Here is an 18,744-nt window from a genome sequence, read left to right as displayed (position 1 = left end):
GTTGTTCTATCCATGGCACCACCACCTGGTCAGGCCAAATTCACACTTTTTTTTTTTTTTTTTTTTGCAAGAAAGAGAGATAGAGAGACAGACAGGAAGGGAGAGAGATGAGAAGCATCAAGTCATAGTTGCGGCACCTTAGTTGTTCATTGATTGCTTTCTCATATGTGCCTTGACCCAGGGTCGGGGAGGCTCTGGCCGAGCCAGTGACCCCTTGCTCAAGCCAGCAACCTTGGGCTTCAAGCCAGCAACCATGAGGTCATGTCTATGATCTCTGCACTCAAGCCGGTGACCTTGGGGTTTAAACTTGGGTCCTCAGAGTCCCAGACCGACGATGCTCTATCCACTGCACCACTGCCGGGTCAGGCGGGCCACATTCACTGTTAAGTGAAAAAGCAAAAGGCAGTGAGCCTCGGGTGTCCCGATTTGTGTAAAAGATAAAAAGAGGGCGTCAGCGCCCTGGGTGCTTGCCTGCACACAGACCGTCTGGGGAGGCCCCCACAGAGGCAGGGGCCTGGGAGGGAGAGGAACTGTCCCCATTGCGTTCTCTTTCGTCACTCTGTGCCACGTGCATAGATGTATTTAAAAAGTAAGTAAAATAGTTTAAAAATCACTCTGTCCAATAGAGAAACAAAGAAACTTCCCAAAAAGGCAGGAGGGAAGCCTGGAAGCCCCAGCCCTGGGGGAGCCCACAGATGCCCCGCTGCCTCCTCTGCACGGCAGTGTGGCTTCTTCTGCCCGGGGACTGTCAGCAGCACCGGGGGCTAGCAGGGACGCCGGGAGCCCACAGGTGCCCCGCTGCCCCCTCTGCACGGCAGTGTGGCTTCTTCTGCCCGGGGACTGTCAGCAGCACCGGGGGCTAGCAGGGACGCCGGGAGCCCACAGGTGCCCCGCTGCCCCCTCTGCACGGCAGTATGGCTTCTTCTGCCCGGGGACTGTCAGCAGCACCAGGGGCTAGCAGGGACGCCGGGAGCCCACAGGTGCCCCGCTGCCCCCTCTGCACGGCAGTATGGCTTCTTCTGCCCGGGACTGTCAGCAGCACTGGGGGCTAGCAGGGACGCCCGGAGACTCTGAGGAAGCCAGGACAGGTCGCCAGAACAGAGCCTGGGTCCAGGGACAAAGAGGCCCTGTCTCCCTGGATGTCAGCGTTTGCCAGCCCAGCTCCTGGGGAGGTGGGGGGTGCCGAGCCCGGAAACCAGCGGCTTACACGTCACCAGGCATTTTGCAAGCTCTGTCTGAAGCAAGGACAAGCTGCAGGTCCGCAGTTTGGGGTCTCTGTAAGGCCGCTGGTTTTTCTGCAGCTCCAGTGAGATGCGGCTGGCCCTCCGCTGGCCGGGGCTGTGCTGGGGACAGGTGCTCCGTCAGGGACCCGACAGGGGGGCAGGTCTGTGGGGCAGGAGTGGCCAGGCTATGGCAGGGCGCTGGGGCCCAGGCCCAGCCCTCTGCCCCAGGACGTCAGTCCAGGCGTCTTTGCTTGTTTCTTGTTTTTTGCTTTTGTGGTTTTTAAAAAAATAATAATTTTAAAAGTACCTAAAAATGGTTTTGCGGTCTCAGCTTTGGAGATACCTCGTTCTACCTAGCACCTGTTATCGTTCTGAATTTTTTCTTTTAAGTTGGCCTACCTCTCACTGGCTATCCAATTACTTTATTATTTTGCTTTCTCATCTTCCTTGTTCATTGAATCTTGTATATCCATTGATATTTTCAATCCTTTTTATTTCTGAGCATCTGGTGTTCTCTGTGTGGAATTGTTTACCTCGGCCAAGGATCACAGGGTTGCAGGGACACGTGGTCTCTCCTGACTCCGCTGGAAGGACTCAGGAGGAAGGGCCCGGGGAGAGAGGGGGCAAGGTCGGTGGGGGAGGGGAAGAGGGTGCCCGCCCCACCCCGCCCTTGGCCTCCAATCCCTCAGATTTTCTGATCCCTCCCCAGGTAGTCCTGACTCCACATTTCCTCTCCCTCCAGGGCCCACAGGCTTCTAAAGCACAAAAAGGGCCCTGGCCAGTTGGCTCAGCGGTAGAGCGTCGGCCTGGTGTGCGGGGGACCCGGGTTCGATTCCTGGCCAGGGCACATAGGAGAAGCGCCCATTTGCTTCTCCACCCCCCCCCCTCCTTCCTCTCTGTCTCTCTCTTCCCCTCCCGCAGCCAAGGCTCCATTGGAGCAAAGATGGCCCAGGTGCTGGGGATGGCTCCTTGGCCTCTGCCCCAGGCGCTAGAGTGGCTCTGGTCGCGGCAGAGTGACGCCCCAGAGGGGCAGAGCATCGCCCCCTGGTGGGCAGAGCGTAGCCCCTGGTGGGTGTGCCGGGTGGATCCCGGTCGGGCGCATGCGGGAGTCTGTCTGACTGTCTCTCCCCGTTTCCAACTTCAGAAAAGTACAAAAAATAAATAAATAAATAAAAATAATAATAATTAAAGCACAAAAAGATGGAAATGTGACCTAGTTATATTTAGTGTCTCTTCCTCTGTGACATCGTTCTATTGCTTTATGCAGAGAAGAATGACATTTTCATGTACAGTTCCCACTGCTTTTGTGACATCATTATTTTTTTACCTTTGCCCTTTAATTTCTTTGGATTTTATTATATGTTATTTTTGTTATTTTCCAAATAGTCACGTGTCCTAGAACCATGTATTGAATGAATAGTCTCTTGCCCACTAATTTTCGTTTTTGTGACAGAGACAGAGAGAGGGACAGATAGGGACAGACAGACCGGAAGGGAGAGAGATGAGAAGCATCAGGAGAGAGATGAGAAGCATCAAATCTTCGTTGCGGCACCTTAGTTGTTAATTGATTGCTTTCTCATATGTGCCTTGACCGGGGGCTGTGGGGGGGCTACTGCAGAGCGAATGACCCCTTGCTCAAGCCAGTGACCTTTAGGCTTCAAGCCAGCAAACACAGGGTCACGTCTATGATCCGAAGCTCAAGCCAGCGACCCCACGCTCAAGCTGGTGAGCCTGCGCTCAAGCCGGATGTGCCGGCAACCTCGGGGTTTCGAACCTGGGTCCTCTGCATCCCAGTCCGATGCTCTATCCACTGCACCACCTCCTGGTCAGGTACTCGCCCACGAATTTTCAATTCCTGCTTTGTTATCTATGATGATCCTAATTATCCCAGAGTCAGTTTCTGAACTATTTCATAAATTTTTATTTATTTACTACTGTAGTTTAGAGAGAGAGAGAAACATTGATTCATTGTTCCACTTAGTTATGCACTCATTGGTTAATTCTTGTGTGTGCCCTGACCGGGGATGGAACCTGTAACCTTGATGTATTGAGACAACACTCCAATCAACTATGCTACCCGGCCAGAGCTGTTTGTGAGCTATTAAGCATCATTAATCTGACCGTGTATTGTTATAACAGACAATATTAATTTAAGTACTATAGTAGTTCATTTGTAATGGGTTTTTAACCTGGTAAAGCTAGTTTTTCCTTTTTTAAATGTTCTTAACTAGTCTTTCTTTTCTTTTTTAGCAAGAGAGAAAGACAGAGACAGACAGACAGGAAGGGAGACAGATGAGAACCACCAATTCTTTGTTGCAGCACCTTAGTTGTTCATTGATTGCTTTCTCATATGTGCCTTGACTGGGGGACTCCAGCTGAGCCAGTGACCACGGGGTTATGTCTATGATTTCACACTTAAGCCAGTGACCCCGCGCTCAAGCTGGCGAGTTCAGTTTTCAAACCTGGGTCCTCAGCACCCCACGTCGAAGCTCCACCCACTGCGCCACCACAGGTCAGGCCTGGTTCCCCACTCACTTTTTTAGTTTAATTTTAAAAATATTTTTATTTTTTAATGTTTATTTTATTGGTTTTAGAGAGAGGAAGGGAGGGAGAGAGAGAGAGAGAGACAGCAATGTCAATCAGTCTGTTCCTGTCTGTGCCCTGACTGGGGGTCGAACAGGCAGACTCTGTGCTTTGGGACGATGCTCTAACCAACTGAGCTATCCAGCCAGGGCTTATTTTTTTACATTTTAAAAGTATTTTATTTATTGATTTTACAGGGGGTGGGGAGCGATAAGTATCAACTTATGGCTGCTTCACTTTGGTTGTTCATTGATTGTTGAATTTGCCTTGACCAGGCAAGCCCAGGGTTTCGAACCAGTGACCTTGGCATCGCAGGTTGACGCCCTATTCACTGCACTGCCACTGGTCCTAGGTCCAGCTGCCTAGGACCATCTTTTCCCCCATTTGAAGATCAAGTCGCCTGGCCTGTGAGGCCACACAGGCTTTTCTGGCAACATTTAGATCAGCACAGCATGGCTGGGTCTGAAACTGAGGGTGTTTAGGACTCCGATTAAATTTAGTTTTAAGCCTGACCTGTGGTGGCGCAGTGGCAAAAGCGTTGACCTGGAATGCTGTGGTCACCAGTTCAAAGCCCTGGGCTTGCCTGGTCAAGGCACATAGGACAAGCAACCAATAAACAACTAAAGTGAACTAACTATGAATCGATGCTTCTCACTCCCAGCTCACTCCCTGCATCCTCTTTCTGTAAAAATCAATAAATAAAATCTTCAAAAAGATTTAGTTTTAAATCCTAGCTCCGGAAATCAACTCTCTGTCCGCATTATCCCCTCCCCCCCACGCCCCATCTCTACACTCCTCAGACCTAGCCTTTGCCCCAGACAATCAGCAACCCCCAGGGCAGCAGAAGACCATGGCCAGGGCCTCTGCAGTCTAAAGATAACAGTTATGTCTCAGCTCCCGGGCCCTAAGGTGGAACAAACCCCTGGCTACTTCCCCATGAGACCGGACCAGAGGGTCATGGGAACAGACCTGAAGAAATGATTCACCATCGTCACCCCACCTCCAACAACCAGCTGCTTAGCATGACCCCGAACCTCTAACCCACAGGGTCTTAGGATTTTGTCCTCTAGAATCTGCCACCTACACACCAACGAACGGGAAGCTTGGGCTTTTGAGCATCTCCTGGGAGGCACCGTTCATAATAAAATGGCCACTCATTCTCCCCCGCAGTTCTCGGTGCCCAGCGCTGGGCTCCGCCAGCCCTGGGTGGATGGACTCACTCATTCTCCCCCGCAGTTCTCGGTGCCCAGCGCTGGGCTCCGCCAGCCCTGGGTGGACGGACTCACTCTTTCACCCCCGCAGTTCTCGGGGCCCAGCGCTGGGCTCCGCCAGCCCTGGGTGGACGGACTCACTCTTTCTCCCCCGCAGTTCTCGGTGCCCAGCGCTGGGCTCCGCCAGCCCTGGGTGGATGGACTCACTCTTTCTCCCCCGCAGTTCTCGGTGCCCAGCGCTGGGCTCCGCCAGCCCTGGGTGGATGGACTCACTCTTTCTCCCCCGCAGTTCTCGGTGCCCAGCGCTGGGCTCCGCCAGCCCTGGGTGGACGGACTCACTCTTTCTCCCCCGCAGTTCTCGGTGCCCAGCGCTGGGCTCCGCCAGCCCTGGGTGGATGGACTCACTCTGTTCCGCAGTTCTCGGTGCCCAGCGCTGGGCTCCGCCAGCCCTGGGTGGACGGACTCACTCTTTCTCCCCCGCAGTTCTCGGTGCCCAGCGCTGGGCTCCGCCAGCCCCGGGTGGATGGACTCACTCTGTTCCGCAGTTCTCGGTGCCCAGCGCTGGGCTCCGCCAGCCCCGGGTGGATGGACTCACTCTGTTCCGCAGTTCTCGGGGCCCAGCGCTGGGCTCCGCCAGCCCCGGGTGGATGGACTCACTCTGTTCCGCAGTTCTCGGGGCCCAGCGCTGGGCTCCGCCAGCCCTGGGTGGATGGACTCACTCTGTTCCGCAGTTCTCGGTGCCCAGCGCTGGGCTCCGCCAGCCCTGGGTGGATGGACTCACTCTTTCTCCCCCGCAGTTCTCGGTGCCCAGCGCTGGGCTCCGCCAGCCCTGGGTGGATGGACTCACTCTTTCTCCCCCGCAGTTCTCGGTGCCCAGCGCTGGGCTCCGCCAGCCCTGGGTGGATGGACTCACTCTTTCTCCCCCGCAGTTCTCGGTGCCCAGCGCTGGGCTCCGCCAGCCCTGGGTGGACGGACTCACTCTGTTCCGCAGTTCTCGGTGCCCAGCGCTGGGCTCCGCCAGCCCTGGGTGGATGGACTCACTCTGTTCCGCAGTTCTCGGTGCCCAGCGCTGGGCTCCGCCAGCCCTGGGTGGATGGACTCACTCTTTCTCCCCCGCAGTTCTCGGTGCCCAGCGCTGGGCTCCGCCAGCCCTGGGTGGATGGACTCACTCTTTCTCCCCCGCAGTTCTTGGTGCCCAGCGCTGGGCTCCGCCAGCCCTGGGTGGATGGACTCACTCTGTTCCGCAGTTCTCGGGGCCCAGCGCTGGGCTCCGCCAGCCCTGGGTGGATGGACTCACTCTGTTCCGCAGTTCTCGGGGCCCAGCGCTGGGCTCCGCCAGCCCTGGGTGGATGGACTCACTCTTTCTCCCCCGCAGTTCTCGGTGCCCAGCGCTGGGCTCCGCCAGCCCTGGGTGGATGGACTCACTCTTTCTCCCCCGCAGTTCTCGGTGCCCAGCGCTGGGCTCCGCCAGCCCTGGGTGGACGGACTCACTCTTTCTCCCCCGCAGTTCTCGGTGCCCAGCGCTGGGCTCCGCCAGCCCTGGGTGGACGGACTCACTCTGTTCCGCAGTTCTCGGTGCCCAGCGCTGGGCTCCGCCAGCCCTGGGTGGATGGACTCACTCTGTTCCGCAGTTCTCGGTGCCCAGCGCTGGGCTCCGCCAGCCCTGGGTGGATGGACTCACTCTTTCTCCCCCGCAGTTCTCGGTGCCCAGCGCTGGGCTCCGCCAGCCCTGGGTGGATGGACTCACTCTTTCTCCCCCGCAGTTCTTGGTGCCCAGCGCTGGGCTCCGCCAGCCCTGGGTGGATGGACTCACTCTGTTCCGCAGGAGGTTCTCTGCTCGAGCTGCAGGCTGGCTGCATTCGCACCTGGAACTCGGACTCCTCTTCCAAGCTCGTTTTCACTGCTGGCAGCGTTCAGTTCCTTCGGGGGCAGGACTGCAGTTTATTCACAGGTCCTTGCTGGCTGCCGGCCGGGAGCTGCTCTCAGCTTCTAGAAGCCGTCCTCATTTCTGGTCACCTGGCCTCTTCCATCTTCAAGTTAGCAACGGTTTCAAGTTAGCATCGGCTTGTGGACTCCTTCTTCTGTTTTGAATCTCTCCAACTCCTGTCACTAGCTGGAGAAAGCTCTCTGCTTTTTCTTTTCTTCTTTCATTAGAGAGAGAGAGAGAGAGAAGCACCAGCCCACTGCTCCACTCCGTTGTGCACTCATTGACTGCCTCTCTCAGGGGCCCTGACTGGGGATTGGACCCGCAACCTCTGCGCACTGGGATGAGGCCTGATCTACTGAGCAACCTGGAGAAAGCTCTTGGCTTTTAAAGGCTCATGGATTAGATCAGGCCCACCTAGGTGATCACGCCATATTAAGGTCACCTGCGCCATAGGAGCGGTTCCATCCCATGCGCAGGTTCCAGGGAGTGGGCAGGACCTCGCTAGGTGTGCTGAGATGCACAATGGTTCATAAGTCCTCATTATAAAAGACACGATTATCAGCTACTGTATTTTCTCGGGTGCCGAACAACACAGCTCCCAATGACAAAACGTATCGAGCAGGAAAGGCCTGACTAGGTCTGGATGAGCTGGGTGGATTTGATCCGAGGCAGCAGGAAAGGCCTGACGAGGTCTGGATGAGCTGGTGGATTTGATCCGAGGCCGCAGGAAAGGCCTGCTGAGGTCTGGATGAGCTGGGTGGATTTGATCCGAGGCCGCAGGAAAGGCCTGACTGGGTCTGGATGAGCTGGTGGGTTTGATCTGAGTCTGGCCTCTCAACCAGCAGCTGGTTCTAACTCAGTGCAGGCAGCTCTGGTGGACGGTCAGCTCTTCCCAGACCTGCCTCAAACCTTCCAGACCACACACACGGTTCTGATGGTGGGTAACGGACGAGCTTTTGCAGCCGGGGATCTAAGTGCCGCCCTCAGCCCATCACTTACAGCTGTGGCTCCAGCAAGTCCTCACCTGCTCTACCTCTCTGTCCTGGATAGGCAGCTGATTCAGACCAACCCTGAAGGTGGCTTCCCTCGGCCTTTCACTCAAGCCAGCTGGCAAATCTCCTTTAACGTTTCAAACAGTTTGAGCTGAATTTTATGTCACTTGCAAGCAAACATATTCTAACCAATGCTGGCTATATATTAGCTTTTTTTTTTTTTTTTTTTTTTTAAGTGAGAGGAGTGGAGACAGAGAGACAGACTCTTGTATGTGCCCTGATTGGGATCCATCCAGCAAACTCCCTACTGGCAATGCTCTACCTATCTAAGGATGTTGCTCAGCAACTGAGCTAATTTTAGCACCTGAGGGAGGCTCGAGGAGTCATCTTCAGCTCCCCAGCCAACTCACTCCAACCAATTGAGCCCTGGCTGCTGGAGGGGAAGAGAGAGAAAGAGAGAAAAGGGAGAGGGGGAGGGGTGGAGAAGCAGGTGGTCACTTCTCCTGAGTGCCCTGACCAGAAATAGAACCTGGGACATACACATGCTGGGCCAGTGCTCTAACAATGAGCCAATTGGCCAGGGCCTATATATTAGCTTTTATAAAAAATGGGTTATTCAGGGGGTGGCACAGTGGATAGAATGACGACCTTGGGATGCTGAGGACCCAGGTTTGAAACCCTGAGGTCGCCAGCTTGAGGGAGGGGTCATTGGCTTTAGCCCAAAGGTCGTTGGCTTGAAGCCCAAGGTCGTTGGCTTGAGCAAGGGGACACTGGCTCTGCTGGAGCCCCCTGGTCAAGGCCCATATGAGAAGCAATCAATGAACAACTAAGGTGCCGCAACTATGAGTTGATGCTTCTCATCTCTCTCCGTCTATAGCAAAAAATCAAAACCAAAAAGAACCCCCCCCCCCCAATGAAAAGGGTTATTGTATCACTTGTCAACAAGAGCTCAGATACTGAACAATTAAGACAGCACCTATTTCCAGATTTCCAAGGCCTTTGTTCTGACTTCAGAAGGCTGGGGAGGGCATGCTGGTCACAGAGATTTCTGTCAACTTTAATGGGCTGCACAATCATTCCTCCTTCCCCTGAATGTGTCCCCCACCCACACCAGCTGGCCCTGAGGACCTCCAAGCCATCTCATACCTCCAAAGCCACCATGTCTGACCAGATCTTGATACATTCCCTTCTATCTTCTAAACTTAACCCCTCAACTCAGTGATACCTATTATCTTAGAAAAGCTTCCTTATTACGGATAAGCCCAGAGAAAAAGATAAAGAATCCACTCCTGGGAAACAATTCCCGTGAGGCAGTTTGGTGTGGAGTTTTCCAGCACTTTTGAGGCACACATACCCTTAATTAACGCGGATGACTCAGGGTACAAGTTACGGATTTCACATAACCAGTTCAAATCGTCCTACCGTCACGACGTCCTACGTGGTCAGTGGGGGGCGCTCCATGCCCTCTTCTGAGATTGCACAGCGCCCGGGACTCCTCCGGTCCTCGGGCCCTGCCCCGGCCACTTGCACTAGATCTTCGCGGGGGCCCCGCCCTTCTGCGCACCGCTACAGGAGGCGGTCCAGAGGGGTCTGCGAGCCGTCCCGCGCCCCCCATGGCCGAGCGACCGTGGTAGGTCCCGACAGCGAGGGCCTGCAGGTAGGTCCCAACGGCAGATGTCGCGCTTGCGGGTGCGGACCCTACGGCGCCGCGACGCACACTTTTCCCAGGCTTCTGGGATCCAGTGGATTCCAACACCCAAGATCTCCATCTCAGATAGCAAATTGCGATCTCCTTCCCCACCACTAAAGCCCAAGGATTCAGCGATGGCCACGGGGTCGCGGGCCGGCCTGACCGCCCTCGGACGCCTATGGCCTCCAGCAACTCGGAGCCCAGCGATTTCAAGCTCCCAGGCTGGGCAGGAATTCTTGGCATTCTTGTTAGATTCGGCCGCACCGGATTAAAACAAGGCGCCTGGAGATTACGAATAAATCACCTGCTGCAGTGTAAGGTCAGTGAATCCCCGCCTGGGCGGGGCCCGAGTGCCCTGGGCAGTTGTTTTAAAACACCTAGGCTCGCGCCCTCCGCAACACCGCGCGTAACCCGCCCGCGCTGGCACCTGGACGCAAACATTTTTTTCAAAGTTTCCTTGGGGACTTTTCAGCGGGGCTGAGTCTTCCAGGCTCAGCGGCAAAATTAATTCCAAGATGCAACTTCCGTATTAGAATTATATACAAAAGTGCTTTCTACTCCGTCATGTGTCTGCAGTTCATTTTAATATATAAAACGCAATCGTTAAAAGATACTTTTTAGAAAAAGATAAATTCATAATGAGCATGAGGTTAAGATTTATTTTATTCATACGAGGGCAAACAGATGCTCCAACCTGGCCACGGGAGATATTAAAACCACACGTTTGTACGGAGTGAAGGAATTTAATAACAAATGGAGACAAAAGTGGTTTTTCTATGTCGGGGAAAAGTCAGCGGAAGCTCTGCGGGACAAAAATACTAAATTTCCAATCCAGCGTTGAATATAACACGGGAGTTAGTAAAACCCACAAATACACACGGAAGATACACATTGAGAGATACAGGGTGAGTGGTTAGGAGTGACCTGAGTTCAAGTCTGCACTGAGTGACTGTGGGACCCTTTTCTTGGGAACCTCCATTTCTAAATTGATTGTGGTGCATAATGGGGTTCTAGAAGTTTCCCTCCCTGCTCCACAGCTTAGGGGGACAGTCAGTCGTCTGGCACCAGGCTTTCTTTGTTAAGGGCAGGGCCCTTTGAGTGGTCTCCTTTAGTTATGTAAATGTGGCCGAGAGGGCACCAGTTGCCCTGGGGTGGAACAGAACCTTTTGTGGCCTGACAAAGCCACCCCTTCTTAAGGCCTCTTGGAATGCAGAGCCGGCGGCAGGGGAGGAGGGGAAGCGTTGTGGATCCGAAGCCTCGGGAGAGGGAAGAGCTTGAGACCCATCTCTCCCCCTACCCCGACCTGCTCCCCAAATTCAGGTTGGGGATTGACTAAAAGTTACTGTCAGGAAAGGCCTGTCAAGTTGCTTCGCAAGGACAGCCTGAGTGAGTTTGTTGGGCTCTCCAGCCGACTGACTCTACAGTTGCCTGGGAGCCACAGGGCCTTAGCACCCCTATCTTGCTGCTGCCCTTTGGAGAAGGAAGGCTCAGTTGGTGAGGGTGATTAAGAGGAGAGTAAACAAACAAACAAAAAAAACCAAACAAACAAAAAGAGGAGGAAGGCCTGATCTGCAGTGGTGCAGTGGATAAAGCGTCCACCTGGAAGGCTGAGGTTGCAAGTTCAAACCCCTGGATTTGCCTAGTCAAGGCACATATGGGAGTTGATGCTTCCTGCTCCTCCCCTCCCTCTTTCTCTTTATCCTCGCTAAAATGAATAAATAAAGTCTTTAAAAAAAGAGAGGAGGATCACTTTTGTTTCTGAAGGATGCGTTCCTTGCAGCCTGTGCAGGGCAGGTGCACCTAAAAATCTACAGGACCATACGGGGTCCACAGCGCCACCGTGTGGAGGGAGAGACCCTCGCTGAAGGGCACGGCTCAGACTTCCAGAGAACACGCTGTTTGGACTAAGGAAGCCCTTGAGATCCGGGACAATTTGGGAGAGGGAGAAGTATAGGATTTTGTAGGGAGGAAAAATAATTTCATCTCTACCTTTCTGTGTTCTTAACTGAGACCCCTCCCACCCCTGTAATAAAAGATTAACAAGGGAAAAATCAGAAGTTTAATAACATGTATACCTCCTGTATGCAACAGAGGCCCAGGAAAACTGAGAAACTCCCCCACATGGCCCAAGCCACCACCTTAAATACCAGCTGAAGACGAAAGGAAGATTTTGGGTGGTGGGAAGCCAATTATGAGAGGTTACTGGGAAAGGCCCCGTAAAAGGGTGAGGTTGTAAAGTCACAAATTTAAGTCTCTGCCTTCTTCATCAATCAGTTCCTGCATGATTGAGAGCCACCCTTCTCTTCCTGGTGCCTCGAGCAAGAACAGTGCAAGTGGAGACTTCTTTATAAATGTAAATTAAATGTCCCTTGCAGAAGAGTAGCTTCTACTTGGTTTCCAGAGCTTCTCCTGTCCTAGCTGTTTCCGGAAAAGAACCAGCTCAAGATAAGCCTTATGCCCAAGAGGCCAATTTTGGGGTGTCATATTCTACTCCCCTCATTTCCTGCCAATAAGGGTACATGAGAGATTAAATGTAGTCAGTCATATTTATACCCTGAGTCATGGTTATTTTGATTATACACGTTAAGTGCTTACCACAGCGCCAGGCATATTGAACGTGCTCCATAAAATGGCAGTAACTATCATTATTATTGGGAATCAAGACTGTGAATGCTGAAGGTTCTGGAAACTTCCAGAACGCCCTTTGTGTCTGTTTCCCGAGACGATCATCAGTAAACGTTGGAAAGGCCAGGGCTGTCTATGGAGACAGCCAGGTCACACTCTATCCATAGGTTCGGAGGATTGCTGAGGTAGTCGGAGGGCAGCCTGCGCTTCCAGACGGGCCGGATGGAATGTCACAGGAACGTCACAGGACACAGCCAGGGCGGAAGCCACCTGGGAGCAGAGGAGGCTCAGCAGCCCACTGCAGGCAAGTCTGGGGGAGCGAGGGCTGCGAGGGGAGTCTGGGGGTCATTCCAGGAGAGCTGAGGCCAAGGTCCCCCACACCATAGCTTCCCTCAACACCGTGACCCCCGAGCCACTGACGCAGGGCTTCTTGTCTACCTTATCAATGCGTCCAGGTTGACAGAAGGGCCATCGGGAGCCCACCCACCCCTGCATGCCCCCACCTGACCCCGCTGCCTGTCACATCAACCTCAGTGTCAGTTCCGGCCTTGCCCTCTGTGGGAGTGCACTGCTGGCTGGAAGACCCCCCTCTCCCACCCCAGTCCAGGGAACTTCGTCCTTGACTCCAACCCTTGTGGCCTCTGCTTTCTTCCTGGCACTCGCCTCGGCGGCCCTTCAAGGGGTCCTTGTGTACCCACCGGCCAAGAACAAGGAACAAGCTGTGTCTTCAGAAATCTTTGGCAACCTTGGCCCCAGAAGGCCCTCTGATGGAAATGGGAAAAGGAAGTCTCACACCAGAAAGAACCCAGTCCCCTTTTATTGAGAAAATAGTCAATCCTCAATCTTTTCCCAGGTGACTTTACCCCAAGATATCTGGCGGCATCCTCCTGCACCACCCCCAAGGACCCCTGAACTTGGGTGGGGTGCCCACAAGGGACACTCTATGACTTCCCAGGAGCAAAAGCAGGTCTGCTGAGGCCCTGGAGCAGCAGGGATCTGGAGGGGGCTGTGTGGGCCCAGGGAGGTGGGGTCCTGCTGGGTGGAGGGCGGGGAAAGGGAGAGAAGGGAAGAACACCGCCATCTCCTGAGACCTGGCGCCTCTCCCTCCAAATTTTTCATAAATAAAACTTCACAGTAACAGAGGTATGTCCGCTTCCAGGGCCAAACCGGCTGGTTTCCGGCCAGGGAGCCAGGCCTCAGAGAGGCCACAGGAGGGCCCTTGGCTGGAGCTGGTCAGGCAGCACCGTGACTTCGGGGAGAGAGCGCTGCTCTTTAGCCCTGCGTTGGGGGGTTGGGGTGGGGGTCTGCAGTCCATCCAGAGGTTCTGAGGATCGCTGAGGTAGTCCGAGGGCAGGCCGACGGGCCAGCTGGAACGGCACAGGACGCAGCCAGGGTGGAGGCCACCTGGAAGCAGAGGCTCAGGAGCCCACTCAGGCAGGTCTGGGGGAGGGAGGGCGTGCCCAGGGTGGTCTGGGGCTCTATCTCCAGGAGACCCAGGGGGCCTGTGAGCCTGCACAGGGTTGAGCTTCTGAAAGGGTCACTTGTGCCCGTGGGAAGACTGAGGCATTTCACGGGAGACTCTTCCGCGAAGAAAGAGGGCGGCCACAGAACCGTCAGGCCTGGCCGAGCCCAGGTACCTGAGCACAGGGTTCCTTCAGAGGCCACCAGGGCCTCCCACCAGGTCGGAGGGAGCGAGGCAATGAGCCCAGGTTGGGAGAGCTGCTAGTGGCCTCGCTCCCGGATGACCTGCTCCCATCTGGGCAGCCCTGAAGGTTCCTGGGCCTCAGCTCTACTTTCTGGAGGGTGCCTCCCTCCAGCTCCCTGTGCCCCACCACGCCCAGGGGCACTGAGGCCCGGACCCTCCACTAGGCCAGCGAGGACCAAAGGCTCCATCCGCCTGGGTGCTGCAGCTCCAGCCGCTGCCGGTGGCCAGGCCGGGGTCAGAGCACCTGGAGCTTGCGGGAGCAGGTGAGGTTGCCATGCACCAGCCTCCACATGGTCAGCAGCTCAGCGGGCAGCAGCTTGTGGACGACCAGCATGGAGCGGAAAAAGCACGGCTCCTTGTTCATGCGGCTGTTGCGGTTCCGCGAGATGCCGAACGTCTTGAAGCCCTCGTGGGCCGTGGGCCGCACGCCCAGCACCTCCAGGCACATGCCCAGGAAGACGTCGTCGATGGGATAGAGCTCCACGGTGTCGCAGGCGTGGCGCAGGCGCCTGGCCAGGCCTCCGGCCATCAGGAAGCCGCCTCCCCCGGCGTAGGGCGGGTAGCTGGCCTTGCTGTACAGAGCCCCGGGGATGTAGTACTTGTTGTCCTTCCTGCGGATGGGCCGCGCGTGCTGCAGGACGTCCCCCACGAACAGGTCTTCCTGTGGACTCCGGTCAGCCAGAAATTCTAGCAGGTTGGTGGGGTTGACGAAGACGTCGTCATCGCCCTTAAAGACGAAGCGGACGTTGGGGCAGTAGATGTCAAGCCACTTGAGAAAGTGGATCTCCTTGAGGGTCAGGTTGAAGAAGCTGTCAAGAAAGTCCCACTGCAGGATGTCGCCATAGAGACGGTCCTCATAGGCAAGCAGCTGCTGGTAGTGGGCCCGCTCCTCCTGCTTAGAGGCTGTGCCCAGCAGGAAGAGGGTGCGCGTGGCACCGCGGCCCCTGCCTGCCGACTCCCGCTCGAGGCCCCAGGTCTGGCGGATGGCCTCCCGCCGGTCATGCTGTGTGATGACTGACTTGATGACCACCAGCAGGTAGACGTCACCACTGCACTTTTCCGGGTGGTTCAGCAGCATGGGGAAGTAGCGGCAATGGCGATAGAGCAGAAACTTTTGGAAGTGTGGCTCTAAGCTCTGAAACCAGGACTGGTGGGTCAAGTTGACATTGGCTGAGCAGTTAGTGGTGGTCACATCCCAGGTCTGAGACCCCTGTGAGGCCCTGGGCAGGGGGGTGACCAAATCCTTTGATCTCTTCCAGAAATCAATAGGGTTCATCAGGTGTCCACTCGGTTTCTGGGCCTTCTGTGGCCCTGGAGTGGGTGGCGGGGGCCCTTGCAGAAACTGGTTGGGGGTCAGACTGCGCTGGAATACTGCTACGGCCACAAGCAGGGCCAGGGACAGGCACACACTCTTGTAGACGATTCTCTTCCTGGGGGTGGGAGGAACACAGGAAAAGATGAGTCCCTGTGACCCTCTCAGCAGCCCTGGTGTGGAACTGTAGTGCCAGGTGGGCGAGTGTGTCCTGGGCATGGCCTGGAGCCCTGAGAGGTCAGAGGAGAGGTCTGCTTCCCCTCCCTGCCTGACCTCCATCCTCCAGGACCAGGGAGCCAGGCAGCACAGAGCTTAAGCACAGCACTGTGGTCAGCTGCCTCGCCACTTACAAGCTAGTGACTTTCAGGGGATTCCCTTAACTTCTCCAAATCATGCTTTATTCTTCCCTGAAATGAGGACAGCATGGGCTGGAGTTCTAGCTACGGTGCCGGGTCATACAGTGGGTGTGCAATCGGGATGCTATGGGGACAACCTTTGGTACAGAGTCTGAGCAAGGCCCTTGATTGCTTTCGTTTCCTGTGCGGACCCGGTGAACCCTTGGGAGGGACAGAGGCAGGCCCTACTCTGCAGCCTGAAAGTGCCACTCGATGATGTGGGAGACTTTGGGGAGCAGGCTGTAATTTGCAATTTCCTCCCTCTACCCCATCCATCTGACCCAACAAACAGTAAAACAGCCAGGGCATCTCCTAGCATTCCATTGCCCCCTAAGCCCCAGTCTGACCCCTCTCCCTTAACGTCACACTAGGAGAGATGCTCTACTGCCCTGGGAGGGGAACACACTCGGACTTCCACCTTCCAGGGACCCACTTGCACGGGCAACCCCTCTCACACCCATTTCAAAAGCAGAAATTACACTTTTTGCCTGGAGTGCTGGCTGGCAGGCCCTGGACTGGGGACTTGAGCCCTGGACGGCAGGACCCTTTCTCTTCAGCTCCCATTCTGGGGTGGCCATGCCACCTGCTCTGGTCTCTCCAGTGGAACCATAGGGGCTGAGGGCTCCAGGGAAAGGGCAGATCATAAAGTGTGGCCCTGCAGGGCTAGGCCAGCGGGAGATGTCCCTGACGTCCAGGTGAGGAGGTGCAGGGTGATGGGAAGAGACAGAATGCAATGTAGCAAGAGAAGCGGCTTGCTGAGAAGCGGGTGTGACTCCAGGACTGTTTGAAGGTCTGAGCACCCAGAGAAAGTGAAGGCTGAGCCCCACTGGAGAGGCAGTTTCCCATGGGGGCCCCAGGTTTGCGGTGCATGGGGTTGGAGGAAGACTGGGTCATCTCAGATATTGGGGTGGGGGTATGTGACCTAACACAGACCCTGAGATGTAGGGGAGCAGAATGCTCTGGTTCTTCAGGCCAGGGAGTTTCCAGGAAGCCCCCTACACCCCAGTGGGGAGGCCACAGTCCAGTGGGGTCACCCCAGGGGAGAGGAATGCGGTGAGGCCCCTCCACCCCGGGCCGGTTCCACTTGCACCGCCCCACTCGATTTGTAGGAAAAAATCTTTTAGGGGGTAGAAGGGAGGGGAGGGGAGAGGAGCGCCGGCCGGAGGCCCGAGCTCCCCAGGAGGAAGAAGGGCCACTGGGGTGGAGGACGGGGGGTCGCCCAGGACGCAGGAGGTCCCGTAATGGAGACAAGAACCCAGCTGCCGGCGAGACCTTGAGTCCCCAGCTCACGTTGTGGGATCTGGCGGACTTGGGGTCGCAGGGGAGGGCTGAGCGCATGGGCTCCGCGGTCCCCTGCCGCCGACCGGCGGGTCCAGGCGCTGCGCACCGCCGGGCATCTCTGGCCACAGCGGCGCGAGCCAGTCTGTCCCGGGGAAACCGCGGCCAGCCCTGGACACCGAGCACGGCATCTCCCATGCCGAGAGCCGCCCGGCGTTCCCAGCCGCCCCCCGGCCTCCGAGGGTGGGGAGGCCCGGGTTTCCCGCGCCCCATCCCAGGCCCCCAACCCGGCGGCGCGCCGGCCCCCACTCACCCTAGAGACATGGCGGCCCGGGCAGGGGCGGCGGCGGAGCGGAGCGGAGCGCGCGGGTCGCTGCTCTGCGAGCGCGGATCCGGGACGGCAGGCGGGGACGGAGACGGGGTCCGGGCGGGCGGGGGCCGAGGCAGGGCCGCGCCCCCGCCGCCACTTTTCTCTGCCCCGCTGCCGTGGGAGGGGCGGGGAGGGGCCCGCAGGGGCGGTGGCGTCCCAGGTGCGGTGCGTTAACCCTTTCGGCGCCCCCAGCGCTCCGTCCTTGCGGCGCGCGGAGCCCGCCCATTTCTCAGAGGCGGAACCCGAGGCTTTACGGGGCGAGGAGCGGTCCAAGGTCACCCGGTGCGAGCGCTGGTGGCTGAGTCGGGACTTCGCCCCTGGGTCCGCGGTTTCCCACGTGGAGCCTCCCTGGAGTCGCCAGCCCATCGGGACGAGTGGGAACGGGATACCATCCACCTCGAGCCTCCCCCGCGGGGCAAAGCCTGGGGGCGAGGGGCAGCTCCTTCTGCCCCCATTCAGGCTTGCCCTTGGTGGGGGAGACAGAGGTAGACAGGGGTTCAGGACCCTTCTCTGTACCCCCAGGCAGCGGCCCTCTCCATTTCCGGGGTCCCTCCCCCCCTCGGTGAGCTCCCTCTCGCCACGAAAGGCCTGTCTGCCCGCCCAACCGCCTTTCTTTTCTCATTTCTTTTAATTCTAGGTATGCTTTTTAATTTTTATTATTTTTTAAGATGTATTGATTTTAGCGAGAGGAAGGGATAGAGGAGAGAGTGAGAAGCATCTGTTCGTAGTTGCTTTACTTTTAGTTTTGCATTGATTGCTTCAAGTGCCTTGTGTGGGGGGCTCAAGCAGAGCCAGGGACCCCCTCCTCAAGCCACCACCACCTGGAGGTTTAGAACGGGTGACCTCAGTGGCCTCCGTGGACACTATGCACTGTGCCATCACCAGTGAAGCCAACTACCTTTCTTTTCATCCTCAACAAATAGTTCACTCAAAACACTTTCTGTCCCCAAGCCTTTATTCGCGCGCGCGCGCGCGCGTGTGTGTGTGTGTGTGTGTGTGTGTGTGTGTGTACCACACCCAGCTCCTCCTAGTGGGTGGGCCACACTAGACAGACTTTGAGGGACATTCTTGGCTCAGTGGGGTCTGCGTGATGGGTGTTTCCAGGTGACTTCCAGAGTCCTCTAACACAGTGGTCCCCAACCTTTTTTGGGCCATGGACCGGTTTAATGTCAGAAAATATTTTCACGGACCGGCCTTTAGGGTGGGACAAATAAATGTACCACGTGACCGAGACAAGCGTCAAGAGTGAGTCTTAGACGGATGTAACAGAGGGAATCTGGTCATTTTTTAAAAATAAAACATTGTTCAGATTTAAATATATATATAAATAAAACGGAAATAATGTAAGTTATTTATTCTTTCTCTGTGGACCGGTACCAAATGGCCCACGGACCAGTACTGGTCCACAGCCCGGGGGTTGGGGACCACTGCTC

At 56.1% G+C, this 18,744-nt stretch overlaps 1 protein-coding gene across 1 annotated transcript; it reads right to left on the bottom strand.

Annotated features, from left to right (window-relative positions):
• Nucleotides 1-12,995: 12,995 nt before the first annotated feature.
• B3GNT7 (UDP-GlcNAc:betaGal beta-1,3-N-acetylglucosaminyltransferase 7) lies at nucleotides 12,996-17,475 on the bottom strand. The gene is made up of 2 exons (XM_066345174.1): nucleotides 17,255-17,475; nucleotides 12,996-15,386 (listed from the first exon to the last, which is right to left on the bottom strand). The coding sequence occupies exons 1-2, from the start codon at nucleotides 17,263-17,265 to the stop codon at nucleotides 14,192-14,194; spliced, it is 1,206 nt and encodes a 401-aa protein (XP_066201271.1). The 5' UTR covers nucleotides 17,266-17,475; the 3' UTR covers nucleotides 12,996-14,191.
• Nucleotides 17,476-18,744: the final 1,269 nt, after the last annotated feature.

This window comes from Saccopteryx leptura, chromosome 7 (assembly GCF_036850995.1).
Source record: "Saccopteryx leptura isolate mSacLep1 chromosome 7, mSacLep1_pri_phased_curated, whole genome shotgun sequence".
Classification (NCBI taxonomy): Eukaryota; Metazoa; Chordata; class Mammalia; order Chiroptera; family Emballonuridae; genus Saccopteryx; species Saccopteryx leptura.
Note: the sequence above shows the minus strand (reverse complement) of the source record. Positions and strands in the feature narration are given on the sequence as shown.